Source organism: Colias croceus, chromosome 13 (assembly GCF_905220415.1).
Source record: "Colias croceus chromosome 13, ilColCroc2.1".
Lineage (NCBI taxonomy): Eukaryota > Metazoa > Arthropoda > Insecta > Lepidoptera > Pieridae > Colias > Colias croceus.
Genome location: NC_059549.1, coordinates 9682214 through 9700472, shown reverse-complemented (window position 1 = coordinate 9700472; position 18259 = coordinate 9682214). Strand labels below are relative to the sequence as shown.

Genomic DNA, 18259 nt, shown 5'->3' with positions numbered 1-18259 from the left:
TTGTAATGGATTTTGACTATTTTTTATAGATATTACATTATTAGAAAGTATGTCTGTCTGTTGTGTTTTTTGCGCAATGAAAAGTCTTGATACGTGTTTAAAAGTACGGGATAAAAGTAGGCAATATTTGACTTTTGATCTACAGCTTTCTCCGTACCAAATTTATGAAGCCTAAAGCGTAGAGATAAACAGACGAATGAAATTGCACAATTGAAATATAACTAATAAATAACATGAATATGGTTAGTGTGATTCTTTCTGCGATATATAATAATATCAAAGATATAAAGAATCTACCATTTACATATTTTTTTCCTCAGTCTGGACGATCTGTCAGAAATTTCGCTTCCGTCCCTTTTTCGTGATAAATTACGCATAAATCCCCGTCTAATTGTTAACATTTTTCGGGAGTCTCCTGTCTTACAGAAGGCCAAAAGCTCTTTGATGGAAATATCGGTTCAGTAGTTCCCTTAATTGAGTGAGGAACAAAAACTTTCTCATTTATAACTCGAGTTGGTTATCTACTAACTGGGTACTTTTCGCTAGTTGAAAAGCGTTACATTACAACAGAGATACTTCCTTTGTAGTACAAGTAAGTTAAAAAGTAACTTTGCATAGATAAGCGGTAAGTCTTTTAGGGTCTGGAAGATAGGCGACGAGCGACGAGCTGAGCGAAAGCGTTAGCGATTTAATATTGTATTAGTTTTTAAGTTTTATCTATTGTTTTGCTGTGGGTTTTGAGGTTTATGAATTTCCTTGCGTTGTTAGACATTATTTTATTATGATCTTTTTGGATAGAAAATATCATAGTTAGTTATTATCCATATTCAACAGACATACATTTTTATCCCCCAATCGAAATCTATCTATGAAAATGGTTTCACAGTATCTTGTCGATTCAAAATGTATTCAAGCAGCGGTACTCAGACTAAATATCTCATAACTCCATTACCGCATAAAGTACCTATATATTCTAGGTACACACATTGTCCCCGAACAGTCCCACGGTTAAAAATTCCATAAATATTCCCGGCATTCAGTTAACATTAACGTCAAGTTGAATAACGTTGCATAAATGTATTCTAGTGTGCAAATTATTTGCATACGTATATCATTATGTGGAAATTGTGTGCAAGTACTATCTGAGCGTATTTTTTTAGGTTACGTTGCGACAGGGCTGCCAGCCTTGCGTTTTTGTTATCTATGTATTTATCTATTATAAATAAATAAATAACCACTGGACGTATCGGGCTGAAATTTGGCACACAGGTAGATGTTAGGACGTAGGCATCCGCTAAGAAAGGATTTCCTGAAATTCTTGCGGGAACGGGGAAAAACGGGGATACACGTACAAAGTCGTGGGCGGAAGCTAGTTAATGTATGAAGTATAGCACATCGTGGGTCGTCTTTTTGCACTTATTTTAGAGTGCTCAAAGTAACATAATGACACATTGATTCTTGTATTCGTATTATTGTGCAGATTTGTTCGATGTATGTTTCGTTTTGATACGTGCCGTGGGACGTTGTAAGTGAATGTCTTTAAAATGAGAAGGCCATATTTCGGATAGGCGATTGTAGTGTATTTTAAAACGTGTGGTTGTTGTAGTAAAATTGTGCGTCTTAAATATTGCGTAATACCCTTTAATGTAAGGATAACAAATAATATATATTATTAACGTTATCAACCCTTCGTTACGAGTTACAACATGATAACCACTTAACTGTAGGTTAGAGTGAAGATTCTCAGTTCGAATCCAGTAGCAAGCAAAAAATGAGATATTTGTCGATGGTCCATTGTTCATTATGTAACATATATATTCCATTAAGAACATTTTTTGTAGAATTTTAAAGATATATTAAGAATCTTTGCGTTGACTGAGTACTAAGTAGTCTATCTCTTGGCACTTTCAGTATAATTTAATATTTGACTGTACCCATAAAATCCTTATGAAGGGAACCCATACAAAGAGATTGTTCTACAATTAGCTTGTATATTTCAAGACCTGTCTTTATTATTAAAATACAAATGTCCGTAGCAACCTAAGGCTATATAACATCAGTTGTCAGTTATCGTTTTCCCTTTATTCTTGCCAAAGCCTGACATGTGTCCTCCTTCACACAAAAAACCTTAACGAATGGTAGTTAGTTCTAATAAAACTGTCGCTTGGATACAATTTATACGTCACAAAGGAAAATAATTTAGTCATATTGTATAGGAGCTGTCCAAAGGCAATAATACAGGAGTAACGAACGCATCAACCAATTAAACGGACAAAGAACGGTGTCTATTGACAAACCCACGTCCAATTAACAAGAAATCGTTATTCATTATAGCTCGCACAAAAATAGTTTTAAGCCCTTTGAGATCACCTACACGCTAACGAGGCCTGGAACTACGGGAGGCACTAATAAAGGGTGGTGCTGTACGCCCACGCGACATCGCTCCTGGATACACTATTGAACTAAACTTCTGGCGAATTTCAAGTTTTAGAGACTGTATGTCGTGATCGTGTACTTCGGGTTGGCTAATACTCATAAAAAAGAACCGATGTATGGGTGTCCAATAGGGCTACATTTGTGTTGTGTCTAAACATTGAATCGATTTTATGTTTCTAATTGTATTGAAGGTAATAATGGATTTATTACGTGACTGTTTCTTAAATTTTACCTTTATCGCCGCGCAAAGTCACAGACAGTCATGGACTAAATGGATCAATATTGAAGAAGCCGCGTTCGCGCAAAAAGTTTAGAGATTAAATATTGAAATATGAAAATATTGGAATCCGCAGTTAGATATTCACGTTTCCTACATTCGAGAAGTTCTCAAAAAGACTCGCGACACGTTTTTTTAGCGTCACAAGAGTAAACATTTCTGTGTTCGATTGTGACAACTTTCTCGGCGCGGAGTGAGTCGTTCCTCCGAGTTAAGATTTTTAGCTTCACATCTTTTAAAAGTTAATAAAAGCGCTTCCCTCCCAACGCGACGTTGTAACTTATTATAACTTGAAAACTTGCCGGTGTCATATTTTTGCCATAGCGATTCCTTTCTTTTGTTGCCGCTTTTTTTTAAAAGCGAAGTTTCTAAAACGCCCTCAATTGCGTTGTTTAAGTGTTTCGTGTTTCGCTTTAGTGTTATATTTTATCTTTTGGGCACGTTCATGATGAATACCTACTTTTTGTCGAGTATTGACGAGTTTTGGGTTGCTAACTTGCTTTAATAAAGGACGGGAGACCTTTTTGTGTTAAAATAAGGTTTTAATTCGTAGTTACTTTTTGGGTGTAACTAACTCGCGCTTAAATATAAAGATATTTTTTAATTATGATTGTGGGTACACACAGTGTAATGAAACCGCGTCTATTTTACATAATGACCTTAGTTCAGCACCCTTTCGACTCGGCTAAGGTTAACTGCCTTCAACACGCCAATTGTAATTTGACATGTGGAACCTTGGCGAGTTAGATATTCATAACTGATTGATTTTTTATTCTTACCAATGAAATAAATGGTTAGTTGTTGCTGTCCGCATTGCGAGACACCTACAGGTTTTGAAGTATTCGGAATAAAATAATTGTAGTGTTTCATCCATTTCAATGCCACTATGTACCCTTAATCCAAAGCACAGTCTTATTCTTTCCTTTAATTTAAATAAAATACCTTATCATCTTCTGTATAATCCCATATATTATCTTCACACTGACAGTAATACAGAAATTCAGAGTAATATGCAAAATGCATAAAGCTGAAGAATTAACAAAGCGACATATCACTTTCCTGTTAAATCCAGATTAATTTATCAAAATACGCAAGAATAAGTATGACACTAACTGGGCCGGCGACTATGCACAATTCTTGTACGAGACAGCTGTCCGAGTATTCTCACTACAATAAACAGTCGGCGATATGTGCGATCGTTAGTGTCCGGTTCTGCGATTTTTGTATTCTATGATGCTTTTCGTTTTTTACCTTCATGTTGTAATGTCAAAGATGGTGAATGGGTAGACGTGACAAAAGGTTTATTTGAAATTGGTTTTGGAAATGAATTTGTTTTTTTATTAGTGGTATAATTTTACATCAGTGACAATCATATTCGACAGAATAATATATTGCTGCGATATCTCAAAGTTCCCATGAGTGTATAGATCGTCGATGTAATTCATAAACAATCCACTCCTTTCTTGGCAGGCGTATAGAGTCGTTTGTCAATTTTACGTTTTACGTTTGCCGACGTTAGGTCAAAGACTATGTTATAATTATATCTAGTTTCATGCCTGCAACTATCGCGTGTAATGAAACGCATACGTCATATTGTCAGTGCATACACTATCTTGTACAAAACAGTCAATAATGTTAGATTTGAGTTTTTAAGTTATAATTTTAGGTATCTGACTCTTTCGCTGTACAAAATTGAAATTAAATATGAATGTGAGTGAAAAAACATGATTTTTTTTCTAATTTTCTTTTCCTTTACCACGAACTTTGTACCAAAAAATACGAATAAACTTCGAGGGTAGTTGTAAGTATTGGATGGTCGAGTATAACATTAGCAATTAGCATTGCAGTGGGACTCCGGTCTGCGAAACAGCACGTGTGTTTGATTTATTGAAGAGCGACTGTGCCGCGGCCCGCGATGTATCGATTGGCACTGTAAGATGTTTTGATACTGTTATATGGTATTTTTTGCACGATTGCACGATAGAATCTTTATGAATTTTTAACATGTAGGTACATTAATAGTTTAATACACATGGTGCATGCAGTAATGTGACTGTGAATGTGGAATGTGTGTTTAAATTGAGATTTTTTGATAACTAACTAAATTGGATAGGTCATTGCTAACTGGTCAATGGTCAGGTATTTTAATAATAAACTTTTATAACCACAAGACAACAACAAATAGAACCTCAATTTTTTGGCGTCGGTTAAGATCACTAGAGTGAAAACAGTGATCATATGTAGTCATTACTTTGTTGACATGTTTTGGCACGGGCTTTCGTTGATAACATAACAAGTAAATCATTTCGGGCCGTTCTATAAATGCCGGGCATATGTGTGTGTTTGTGGCGTGTGTAGAGATTACTATGCTATTTTTATTATTTGTTTTTCGTAATATTCGAAGTTCGAGTGTTGTAAATATAAATTTTGAGTGAGAGTGAGGTGGAGAATTTTAATAACGTGAAGTATGGTGGAATGTGATATTATGATTTTGCGGATATAATAGTAACTCAAATGCCTTTGAAGAGGAACGAAGTGCTTCAAATTTAAACTATTTCATTTATTACATTTTTACTATGACAAAATAGTGTCGTCACTAATAAATTATATTTTAAATATTATACTTAAAAAGTATTCAATGTACCTACATGTGTATTTTTACAATTATATTTAATGTCAATATTTCTCATTTCTATGCAATAGCAATAATTCACACACGAATGCCAAAAGCAATAGACAGCACGAAACAAGCGAATAATTACAACCATCACCAGCCCATCGTTCAATTACACTTGTTTATATTGCAATCGAGTATGAAACAATTATTCCCAAGCACCGGATCACCTTGACTTTTGGCGCGCAAACCACCAAGAACCAAGATGGCGCCGCGCCGGCGAAATCGCAAGTGAACGGACTGCAAGCGCGGCCTTGTTTTTTTTACACGATTCGACCGCGTGACGTAATTCGTTCAGATGATTGTGAAAATTGAATCTTTGAACGCCTCGGGAAGATTTGCAAATTGGATTTCGGTACCGGGTTTTGGATCTGTGGCATGAAACATGGTTATAGGTACAGCTAATGTTGTGTTGGTGTCTTCGATCGATGTATGGAATTCAGTGTGCTTTCATATTTATGCGTGAAAATTTTACGGTGATATAATCTTTTTGTCTTGGTTCGGTTTTATATTATTGGTATTATCATTTATAAATTGAGTCCCTATGTGCGTTGGCACATTGATTAATTGGATATTTTAATAATATGGTTAGTCTTATCCGTTGCAGCGATATAATGTTTTAATAAGATTGGCTGTTATTTTGTATAATGCAGGAAAAACATTGATTTATAATAATTAGTTGTACAATGAACATATTATTTCTAATCTAATCGTAGTTGTTAATAAATAATGCAACCAGAGTGCATTAACACTATTTTAATTAAAATATCGAATGTACAATTCACACCAATACCAGGAAATAGCAAATAATTCAGTTTAATAAACATTTATTTAAGGAAAATAAGCATATGGCTTTAATACGATAAAGTACATTAATCGATACTGTATGCATAATTTACCACCAAGTTACGCTTGCATATAAAGAAATCAACAACAAATTTTGTTCACTCAAACAAAACGGTTAAATGTAATTATATACAAGTTTTATCGTAACCACTGCGCTGTTTATTTTCAATTAACGAGACCGGAATGCAGCGGTGCACTTGATTTTGTGAATAGATAAAATTGTTGGCGAGCGTTTTTTGCTAGTTCTCCAATGTTCTAGAAGCAATTTCTCGATTCTGGAACGGTTGGCTTAATGGCCCGGGCTGGTGACAGTTGAGCACGTATTTAGTGGGTATTGTTTTGGTGTCGTTTATATTGTATGGATTGTGCAAATATAGTTACCAGTTTTGCTGTGGTTCGTTTGTGAATACGGTTAAAAGTGTTATAGACTAACTATGTAGGTATCTTGTGGCTGTATAAAAATATTCTGTTTAGGTTTTTTTAGTTGTTGTTTGTTGATTTGCGTTTCATTTTGTAGAGCTACTTAATTTTTAAAGAGTTTCCACTTGGCAACTTATCTATTTAACATCTCTGAAACATTTTAGTATATGCGTACATACAGACAAGCTATAACAGGTTCTAGTTAAACACTCATATGCATCACAAATATTTGCTTGCGTGGGACTCGAACCCACGCCCTCTGTAGTCAGTAGGATAACGATTCATTAACGTGCATAAGAACGATATACTTAGGACCTTTTTAAAATTAATATACAATGTTTAAAACCCATATTTTCCAAAAATGTTCTATCAAGTAAGTAGTAAAAATGTTAGGTCATATTCATATATAAATAAAACATTGAATAATTAACAAAAGAGATCTAGTGCTAGGTACCACCATATTTTCAGACTATTCTCGGTATGAACCCTTACATTCCGCGATATTACGTCTAATTATGGATATCAAAGTCCGCAAGTAAATCGAATTGTTATACCAAATAGGGAAGACAGTATTGTTTCAGAACCAACACGTACTTCACAGATTATATCGCCACAGATAATAAAGACCATTAACGTTATTATTTTGTTTATATAAGCTTATGAATCCTCAGAAAGGAGGGCCGATTGCGGCATTGTCTCCATTCTCTTTGTCCCATCTCCAAATAAATGGAAGATCTAAAAATCATTCGCGCGTTACGTTTCCAAGTTTTAATCTATTGGTTTTTTCTTGTTTCGCTTCTGGCGGACGCGAATAGTTGGTTATCGATAAGTAAAAATTGCTTATTGGAATCGTTCAAAGCCTGGTTAATAAATGGGATTCTTGTAATAATGTTCTTAAAGATTTATTATTTCATGTTGATATGGAATATTATTAGTCTTCATTAGCTTTGCTCGCTAATTATTTGTCAATGTAATAGCATAATTGACTGTTAAGTAAAATATAGTAACTAAGTAATTATTAGAAAATCATAGTTATTCAACGTATCGCATGTAGACTATAAGTTTAAAATAATTTCAAAATTAAACTGACCATATTGAGTTTTAACATAAATAAACATCCTCACAAATGAGGTCATTTTGCACCAATAATTTTACAATGCTACATCTCTAATATACAAAGTAAGGTGAACTTTCCAAATTCAATCTCTAGAAACAACAACAGCTTAACTAAACATCTCCATGTCACAGACCTCATCTGATACAATAAGAGTGGAATTCAAAGGTAATATATGTAAAAATGTAACTGGGTTGTCTCCGCGCGGGCACTGTCGTAGCCGGGAGCAGTACGAGGATGATTTAGGGCTCCTGTAAACGATGCCGCCGCCGCGCCGATACCGCGCCGCCACCGCGCCTCTACGCTGTGTGTACGTTCGCGACCGTACCGCCCCCGCGCCGACGCCGCACCGCCACCGCGCCGCCATTCGCCACTGTTTGAATTTGCCTATTCCGCATTACTGGCCGCCAACGTAATATGGCGCATGTATGCACTATGCACTTAATTTTTAGTAACCTATCATGGTAATGGAATAGGCAAAGTCAAACAGTGGTGAATGGCGGCGCGGTGGCGGTGCGGCGTCGGCGCGGGGGCGGTGCGGTCGCGAACGTATATACAGCGTAGAGGCGCGGTGGCGGCGCGGTATCGGCGCGGCGGCGGCATCGTGTACAGGAGCCCTTATCCAGTTTGTTAGAGAGATTTCATCCTAATTGACCCTTTTACGATCGATATAATTCTACTAATATTATAAATGCTCAAGTTTGTGTGTTTGTTTTTTACTCCTTTACGAAAAAAAAATGCTAGACCGATGTTCTGGAAATTTGGCACACACATCTAGAGGGTAACTTGGATTAACGCATAGGATAGTTTTTATCCCGAAAATATACTTAACTGATTTTCATGGAATTTGGCAGTGGCACACTCATAAAGGATAGCTTTGATTAACACATGGATAGTTTTTATCGCGAAAATCCCACGAGAACGGTAACAATGGGGACCATTCCAGGTGGTGATTTTCATAAATCTTTGAATGCAGTTTTCATAAATATTAGAATGTTTCCGTTGACTACAATTTTCTATCTGTATTAAGAGTACGTTCCCTCCAGGTGGCATAACAAAATTCCACCCCGTATATACCTATTCGCTTATCGCGGCCCATCGTGTCCCTTTGTTGTGTTATCACCCGAGGGGCTTTATCTATTTTATATAAACAAATTTCGTCACGAACGACGGCTCTGTGAACGTGATGTTTTGTTTCGGGTTAGATTTTTTCGGGATTGGTAAGTTGCATGGTATGAATTGTGTTCTGGTTTTGATTGGGAAAGTCTTGATGATAATATGCATTAGATTGATTGTTATCGGTGAATCAAATGCGATGTCGTAATTATTCTTTAAAATTTTATATAATGTGCACTCTTATGTAACTTCACAAATAACAATGACGTCACTATATGGGACACTCTTGTCTATTCTTTCATTCTTATTTTAAATATTTTGAAAAAAATATAAATGGTTGCTTATTAATACTTGCGTATAATTGTAATATCTTTTATCTACACGATATATTATGGCCGATGTTCTGTATCTTTAATTTATTTAGCTGGTAAGAGCATGGCCTATTCCGTGTCGAACTTCCGACTAGTTAAACATGCCAGTAGTCTATAGTCGATACTACTGAATATTGATTATACATTATACGCAAGTTTCCAAGTACATATTATATATCACTTAATTCCATAATAATTATAGCTAGGGAATAAAATGGAAAAGCTTTGAATTGCTTGACGGGTTATAATGATGATTATTAACAGTTATTTTCTTTCAACAAAGGTCGTTTTTATTAGGCAAGTTACACACGAAAAACAGATATGATTGAACCGAAAAGTATAGTTATTTTATCGTATAGAGAAATGATTTCACATAAATATTATCGTCGTAGTTATTAGAAAAGGATATAGACCGTTTGTTTCGGCGAAATGTTGATTCGTTTTATCAGCGTTTGCTATAATAATGTTCGTTATTTTGTAGACTCGCCGAATATTGGAATCGTTAGACATAATATATTGAGGAGTTGCTTTTATTCACATATTATGTTAGTTTGATTCTTCAGCAATGTTGAAATACGTGACATTTTTCGCAACTTATAGTTAGTTGTAATACTGAGAAAACTACATTATTTCCTCGTTATAATGTCTTGCTAGATAAATAATTAAGCATTGGCTTCTATGTGATTTTCCGTGTAAGATTTTACATGCATGGTAGATATAATAAAAATAAATATGAATTAAGATATTCTTTTATGTGTCCTATTTCAACTAGAAAACCCCGGAGCGAACTATTGTCTGTCCCATAATAATTTTTAGAGTCAAAATATCACATTAAATACCAGATTCATACAAAACGAACAGACCAAAGACGAAGCATTTAAAATAGACAGAAGGTACACGCCACGAAATTAACGTTACTACGTGACCAAAGTTTAATTGTTCCGTGTAAAAATAAGAGGTAAATCGTGAAATGTTAGGAGTAATTGTGACAATTACCTGAGGTACGGGAGTTGCTCTGAATTTTAAACGTTCATTAGAAACGACGATTTTCGATAGTGCAAATAACGTTGGACGTGCCTGTCTGGTTAATTACCTAGCACTAGGTACTGGGTATTCTATACGAATGTAACTGAAACTAATATTGTAGTAATTTATTTGTGTTATGTTGTCTTTGTGACTTATGCGGTTGGTCAAGGGTAAAGAAACAATTTTTAATGACTATAATATGTATTGATTAGTAGAGTTTTAACAAGCTTAACTGTCGTAAAAATAATAGAAATGTGCTATAATCATATTATTACCGGCTTATAGGGTCGATTGCTAATAATAATAACGCACGAATAAATAGTCACCATGACTTGTAAAAAATAAGGGGCCTTAGACAAAGTAACAATTACAAAATGATAACGAAGTTAGAAATCGCAAAAATGTATGGGATTGACATTAGATAGACCACGTGATCTAACGCGGCGTATGTCAATCCCATACATTTTTGCCTTTTCTAACTTCGTTATCGTTTTGTAATTGTTACTTTGTCTAAGGCCCAAGGGTTGTTGATTCATAGACAGATAACACAACGTATAAAATGAATGCTTGCTTGATTTTAATAATGATAATTGCCAAGTTTGTATGTTAAATATATAAAGTGCAATAAATATTTAAAAATGAATAACTATAAAAGGTCGCTTTTCCTTCTATTTTACCTGCTTGTAACGAAGACAATTAAGATGTTAATATCGTTGGAAATTATTACATTGTCTCTTTAATATTAGCCTTTTATGTCCTTTGTTGTTCCGTTTCTGTAAAATTTCATAATGGAAATTGTTTTCTTGTAGATAAAATGTTTGAGTTAAAAGGGCTTTGTAGCTATAGGTAAGTAAATGTATATTACCTCTATATATATATATGTAATATGTATTTATAATAGATCATATATTTATGTATGTGTATATATATTTATATATATATTTGTACTTCCTACCTACCTCCTTTTTCATAATATTACTCCACACAGTAGGTTGCCTGGAAGAGATCACTCTTAAGTGATAAGGCCGCCTTCTGTGCTGGACTAGTTTTAAGTTTTAATTTTAAGAATTTATTTGTATGCCAGCACAATAAAGTGTTAATAAATAAATAAATAAATATATATATTTTTAATGCTGGTAGAAAAAATATCTGCAATAACATCAGTTGAATGTATTACCTAGTAGTTTTGTAGGTATACTTGTTACGTACATATAATTTGGTAAACTACTGACCCTCTGAAAATATACCTTTATCGGCCGTGTTTGGTTTATCGGGCTGGCGTTCATTAATTTGGTTGGCGTGTCAAAACAATTTGTTATGTCCGCCATTTTGTCTCGGTTTGCGTGTACGTTTGTACGTCAATCAATCGATCGATTTTGTGAGGTTATTTGATGGAAAATCTATATCTGTGTTAGTATGAATAGGTCATTTTTGGGGTTTGTGTGTAGGTTATTGCTGGAAATATCAACTGACTTATTGTATACAATATAATATTAGTGTCTCTTTGAATCTTAATTCTGTCTTAAATTATAATATCTTATAAGTATGTTAACTCAGAATCTTAATTCAGAATCTCTATTCAGCATCTCATTTCAGACTCTCAATTCAGAATCTTATATCAGTGTCTTAATTCAGAAACCTAATTACACATTTAAACTAATACGAAATATGGATAATTATTTAATCCTTAAAAAATATAATAATAAAATTGGAATTATTTAGGCTTTGACGTTTCAGTTACATTCCTAACTGACATTGGCAATATTTTATTAATGACATATAGTCGTGCATAACCTCCCACGGAACCCCAAAAAGTGTCGATAGTTGCTGAATAAAATATTGTGCACGGTTTTCCCGTATTATAGAAGGTGTTATGAATGCGGGGTCCGAGCGATAAACCGTAGTGGGGCTTGGGACGGGGACGGAGGACGGAATGCTTGGCCGTTTTGTGTTTTATAGCGTATGTATGTGTGTGTGTATGGTTTAAAGGGATGTGGTGCTTTTTGATGTAGCAAATTGAGAATGATTGTTGTTGTGTATATCTATGTATGTATTGGTATACCAATGTATAGGTTTAGAAAACCGATATAGGGATAATTAGTCAAATGAAAAACGTAAAATGTATCATAGTTAAACATAGGGTCAGTTTTTCGTGTCACAATGTATAGTAACCATACTCCTTCACAGCGGCTGGACCGATTCTCATGAAATTTTGAATACTTCTTGGATACGAAAAACGGCTAACATCTATTTTTCATGCCCCTAAATTATATGGCAGAAAAACGGTTACCGGGACAAGTTGTTATGTAACATAAACTAGGTACCTTCCAACCTACTTGTACCGATAGAATATTAACCAAATAATGTCAGTTTGTCAACTATTTCGTGGAGGTCACCTCGGGGACTATCGCCAATGGTACGATTTAGATGGTACCTTGCTTGGTTACATTTGAATGTAAGTATGTATTATGTTTTTGTGCTCTATATTTTTGTTTTTTGTATTTATTGTTATGTTTTTTAGTTGTCTTGAGTTTGATTGAAGAGGATTAATTAAAATTAGAAGTAAAATGTAGAGTTTATATAATGAACGTAGTTTTAATATGATCAATTTTTTTAATCCTTGGCAAATTAAAAATAATATTAGGTTATAATTGCCAGTCTTTCACAATGTATAATTGTTATTGGAACAATAATGTTTAAATGTGTTATAGAGCCTTGACTATAAATCGTTGCTTTGTATCTGTATATTTAAGTTTTCAACAGTATAAAGCTGAATCAAGGCTTACTATTTTTTTAATTCAATTAAAGTCAAATTTTTGCTATGTATGTAATTTCAAACTGTGATTGAATGCACTAAACCTATTTTACTGCATTACCTTATTAGATATGATTGAAATTTCATCTTCTTCTCATGCTTTTATTTCGAGATAATTTAGAAGATATGATATATATTACATATCTACATATAATATGTAAGAAGTTCTACAATTTAAGTCCATAACGGATGTGAAACACAAAGCCGCAGGGCTTAATATCTTATTTAATATCTTAACTTGCACAAGCATAATCAGTAACAAACGTTCCTAAAAGTAGTTTTTCTCTTACGTTTATTATAAATGATTATAAAACTAACCTTCATAAATCTGAAGCATCTTAAAAGCTTACCAAGCAGCCTACACACAGTGCCAAAGAAAATTCAACTCTATATGTCTGGAAATTGAATACTCTTTAGTTTGCAGTGTGCTGTTTGAAGTTAAAATAGTCGAAAAGCGTTATTTAGTATCGCTCGGGGCCAAGTTCAGGGTAATGGCAGCCTGTGGCTATCGCGCTTGGCACCTGCGCTCCTGCATAGCGCCGACCGCGACCCGCCTGCAGGGCTGTCGACAATTAGTTTAAGATGTAACGTGTGCGTGTTCGATGAGATTTCTTAACATGCTTTTGATAGTAGGTATAACTACTTTTATATTATGTGAATCTGTTTGGACTTACTATCAATGCGGTCTTATCAATGGTAATATCAATTTTACAGTAACGAATTGCTCCGATTCCGACTGAGTTGAGTCACTCTGAAGCAGTGTAGCTTTCTATTGATAAAATAATTTTCAGTTGGTTTTGTTTTGAGCTATTGCAAAAAATTTACAGACAATCCAAGTTCAACTCTACTTTATGTGCTAAAATATATAAACGATTTTAGTTTAATCTCGTCCAAAACTGGCAGGGTTGTGTCTGTCTTGTGCCTGGCACCTGCGCTCGTACATAATGCCGACCATGACATACTGTTAGGGCGACCAAGTCTGAGCAGATTATTTGGTTCTAAGCTTACCGATTTTTCTACGTTTTTACCATAAGTAAGGTAGAGTGTTTGATGAGACAATACATAATTTATTATCTATATAACTTGATCAATAGAACAACATAAAGTCCAATTAGAAATTGAAAATGATTTTCAAATAAAAGCGTTAGTTACAACCACGTGTATACTCTAAAATTATCTATTTTAATCGTAGAATATGAATTATGCCAGTATTTTTAAGTACAGTACCGAGTTTGTATTTATAAAGAAACCTTACCAATAATAAGATGATTAGACCTACGTGAAAGGTGTTATATTCAGTTTATTTTAACGATAGATAACATACGAGATTAAAGTTTAAAATAAAAATTATTAAAACAATTATTTTTACAATCGCGTTTTTGACAGTCTCTCAGTAGTCAGTATAGTGAAAGTTAATTTTACTTACATACACAAACACCTAATAAATGGAGATAAACAATAGTGTACATATTAGGTATGTAAGTCTGTAAAACACTCGCATAATCGTTAATTCTCTCTTAACGTTTTCCTCAAGATAATATCTTATCGGCATCTTAAATTTTTATCAGATATGACAAAATAATATTTCACCAAATATTATGTATCGTGAAAAATGGTACGTCACATCTCCACACCCCATTTTAGATGAGTTGGCAACCCTATTTCGCGCACAAATGGATTTTGTAAAAATATATTTTTCGCAGGGAAATTTTTCAATTAAGGGGATTTTAGGTAACTATGCAAAACATGTATTGACAAAAAACTTTATACGGTTCTATTTTAATTTTGTGTATTATTCTTGTGTTCATTATTAATGTATCCCTAATCTGGCTATTTTAGGCAACGTGGTATATGTATATAGCAACATTTAATTTCAGGTGAATGTTGGAATAACTATATAAGTTTATTTCAAAGCTAAAAGAAATAGCAATTTTTAAACTATCACGATAACAGTAGCTTAGTGTTATTAGTTTGGGGTTATGAGGGGTTCGTTTGGCTAGGACATTAGGCCTTAATGATATAGTTTTCGCTTAAACTTATACTAGACCAAATTATCGTGATAATAACTTTTATATTATTAACTATAAGCGCTAATGGTTTAACTCAGTTATATCATTCGTGACCTAGCTTTCTATCTTTGCCTTGCTTTATCGATCCTTTCAGTTACTATAGTTATGGTAACAGACCCGGCGACCCTTTGAAATTATCTAAGTCTAAGATCTAATCTTTAGAATTGACCTACATAAATTATATGTCTAACTACTCCGAATTTCCAAGGTGTGTCCGTGCCGATAACTAACCACCTCGAGCTTCTTGGTATCACCTTAACGCCTACTCTGAACTTTGGTTCCTTCATTGAATCTAAAGCCCAAGTAGCCTCAAAAAAGCTTGGAATTCTGGCGAAGGTGAGACAGTATTTCAGCCCGGGACAGTTGCTCAACCTTTATCAAGCACAAGTCCGATCGTGCATGGAATACTGCTCTCACCTCTGGGACGGTTCCGCCAAGTACCAGCTGGAGGCGCTTGAGGCGATAGAGAGGCGTGCCAAGAGGCTCATAAACGACGATGACCTAGTAGGCAAAAAGCTCCAGAGCCTCGGTCACCGCCGCAGAGTGGCCAGCTTATCGGTCTTCTATCGGATACACTTTGGAGAGTGCGCTGCGGAACTGCACGATCTTGTTCCGCCATCCCCGTTCTTCCATCGATCGTCGAGGCGCACAGATTCTAGGCATCGCTATATGGTGGACGTTCCATGTACCCGGACTAAGCGGTTCGGTTCCACATTCTTTATCCGAACCGCGAGGGACTGGAACATGCTTCCTGAGTCTGTGTTCCCCGACGAGTACAATATGGGGGTCTTCAAGCGTAGAGTGAACAGGTACCTTCTAGGGAAGCGCGCTCCATCTTAGACCGCATCTCAGCTTAACATCAGGCGAGATTGTGGTCAAGCGCTTCCCTATAACCAATAAAAAAAAAAAAAAAAAATCTATATTGCAGGGTGAAGGTTGTTTCTAAATCGGTTCTCTTGCGGGAATAAATTTCATTTTCTAACTAAATTTATACTGTTATTTCTAGTGTAATCTTTCTGAATTATTTATATATGATGAGCTGGTGAGAAGCTTCAAAAATAGTAGCGTAATGTGTTCAATACAATTCAGACTACAAAATGTTAACCTTTATATAATAGTTTGAGATTGACACTAGCTGTGCCCCGCGGTTTTACCCGCATTGCTCCAGTCGTGTTTGTCTTAGCGTGATGATATATAATTATATAACATTATAGCCTTCCTCGATAAACAGGCTATCTAACATCGAAATAATTTTTCATTAACAAACAAATTCAGCTTTATAATATTAGCAAGTATAGGTAGATATTAATTAGAATGAAGACGAGACAGTGAAATAATAGCTATCTCTCTCTCTAGATTGTCGCTCGCTATTACATAAGAGTATCATAAGAGTTATGTAATGGTGCTATCAAGATTTCAATTTGACGAAAAATGAAAAATATTTTCGTCCGCCATGTTTTGAAATTGGATAGTTTCAAGGTCTAATCTACCAGGTGTAGGATTGCGTAACAAACCGCGGTAAGGGTAAGGGCACACTGCGCTGATTGACGTCACATTATGATGATTTTATCTACCTACTATAATAGGAGACTAGACGTTGCGAAAATGGACTTTCAAAGTTATACAATTATAATTTCTATTGAATAATAACTTGGAAAACTAATGTGTTGTATTTTTATTCAGATACATTGTTATTAACATGTTTCTATGTGCTTGTCTAATAGTAACTGTATAAATATTAAAAAACATAATCGAATGTACAGAAATGTAAAGTACCAGCAAAAAATAAATACCGTTTAGTGACCGGTATTTACTTTTTAAATACAAATGCCATAATTTTCTGAAAGTTCTCGAACACTTAAATTTTATAGTTTTCAGTTAACCACAGCTAGATGTGCAACAACCTTAACAGTGACTTGTTGGTTGCGGTATGATTAATACGAAGTGTGCTCAGCATGGGCTCGGACGTTAACTAATGTACTTCGCCCGGCTTTGCCCGCACTCTCGTAAGGGTTGAGTTGAATTTCAAGTTGCGAGTATATCGATCAAATTGGATGGAAAACTTGTGGAAATCGTGTAGTATGTGCGTGTGAAAAAATGTGGAACATATGGGAAACTACCCACTAGGTATAATTCAATTAATTTAAAGGTTTGACTTTTGAACCGACTTCAAAAAAAGGAGGAGGTTATCAATTCAGCCGTTTTTTTATGTATGTACATTGTACACCGATTACTCCGAGGTTTCTGACATCATTATTTACATGTGCTGTAAATAGCACATCTAAATTCATCCATTTCATCTAGTTGCAAAGAAGTTGAATATTGGGGAATCCCCTTACATTGTAGAGCGTCTTTAGTCATCACTACAACTATGTAGGTCAATTCTAGGTGACTTCAGACTACTGAAGTCACCTAGAATTGACCTATAAATAACGTAAATATCTTTATCACAACGCAAGTCTGTTTGTTTTATTGTTTTTATTTGCAAAGGAAATAAAATGTTAATGTTATGTTTCGATTTGTTTCATTTAATTGTATGAAACGCCAATCTTCTTGCCTTTTCTAAATAGTTCTTATCTAACGAGGTAGACTATTTTCTATTTACAATCATTTTTAATGAATTATAGAAATATATAAAAAGCAATAAAATTAAACATTCACTCACATAACCACGGATTCTGCATACAAATTCTAGAGCGAATATCATGAGGCCATAAAATAGTTGTAAAATTAAAATGTACGGATAGCATCGCTTACACAGCGTTGGCATTTTATTGGACCTCTCCGATCTTTTCTTGGAACAAATAATAAGTATCACAAGATTATAGAAAACTACACGCGAATATCGACTTTATTCTACAGGAAATAGGGACATTTAATTGTATAAAACCCGGGGGAAAAAAGATGTTCGATTTGTCCCACCTATCTTTGGCTGTAATCGGCTTTCCTAAACTGGTATCTTTTTATTACCGGTCTTACGTTATTCGGACGGATATAAATAATCGAATGTAGTAGCGGCCGCAATCAGAGACGCGGATCTTTTGACTCGGCTTTGTTCTTTGATGTTAACGGTGTACGATATGGCAGTTTGACGA

At 34.7% G+C, this 18259-nt stretch overlaps 1 protein-coding gene across 1 annotated transcript; it reads left to right on the top strand.

The window, feature by feature from the left end:
* Positions 1-8027: 8027 nt before the first annotated feature.
* On the top strand, positions 8028-16132 carry LOC123697064. Its single transcript, XM_045643482.1, has 3 exons — positions 8028-8142; positions 15373-15748; positions 16093-16132. Exons 1-3 carry the CDS (start codon positions 8028-8030, stop codon positions 16130-16132), a joined length of 531 nt encoding a protein of 176 aa, XP_045499438.1.
* The last annotated feature ends 2127 nt before the right edge of the window (positions 16133-18259 follow it).

Bases quoted from the DNA above. Each gene is read 5' to 3' on its own strand.
- LOC123697064 (XM_045643482.1), top strand. From the start codon at position 8,028: ATGCCGCCGCCGCGCCGATACCGCGCCGCCACCGCGCCTCTACGCTGT. The intron at 8,143-15,372 runs GTTTGAATTTGC...CGAATTTCCAAG, and splicing joins CCGCGCCGCCATTCGCCACT to GTGTGTCCGTGCCGATAACT. The intron at 15,749-16,092 runs GTGCGCTGCGGA...TCTATATTGCAG, and splicing joins TATCGGATACACTTTGGAGA to GGTGAAGGTTGTTTCTAAAT.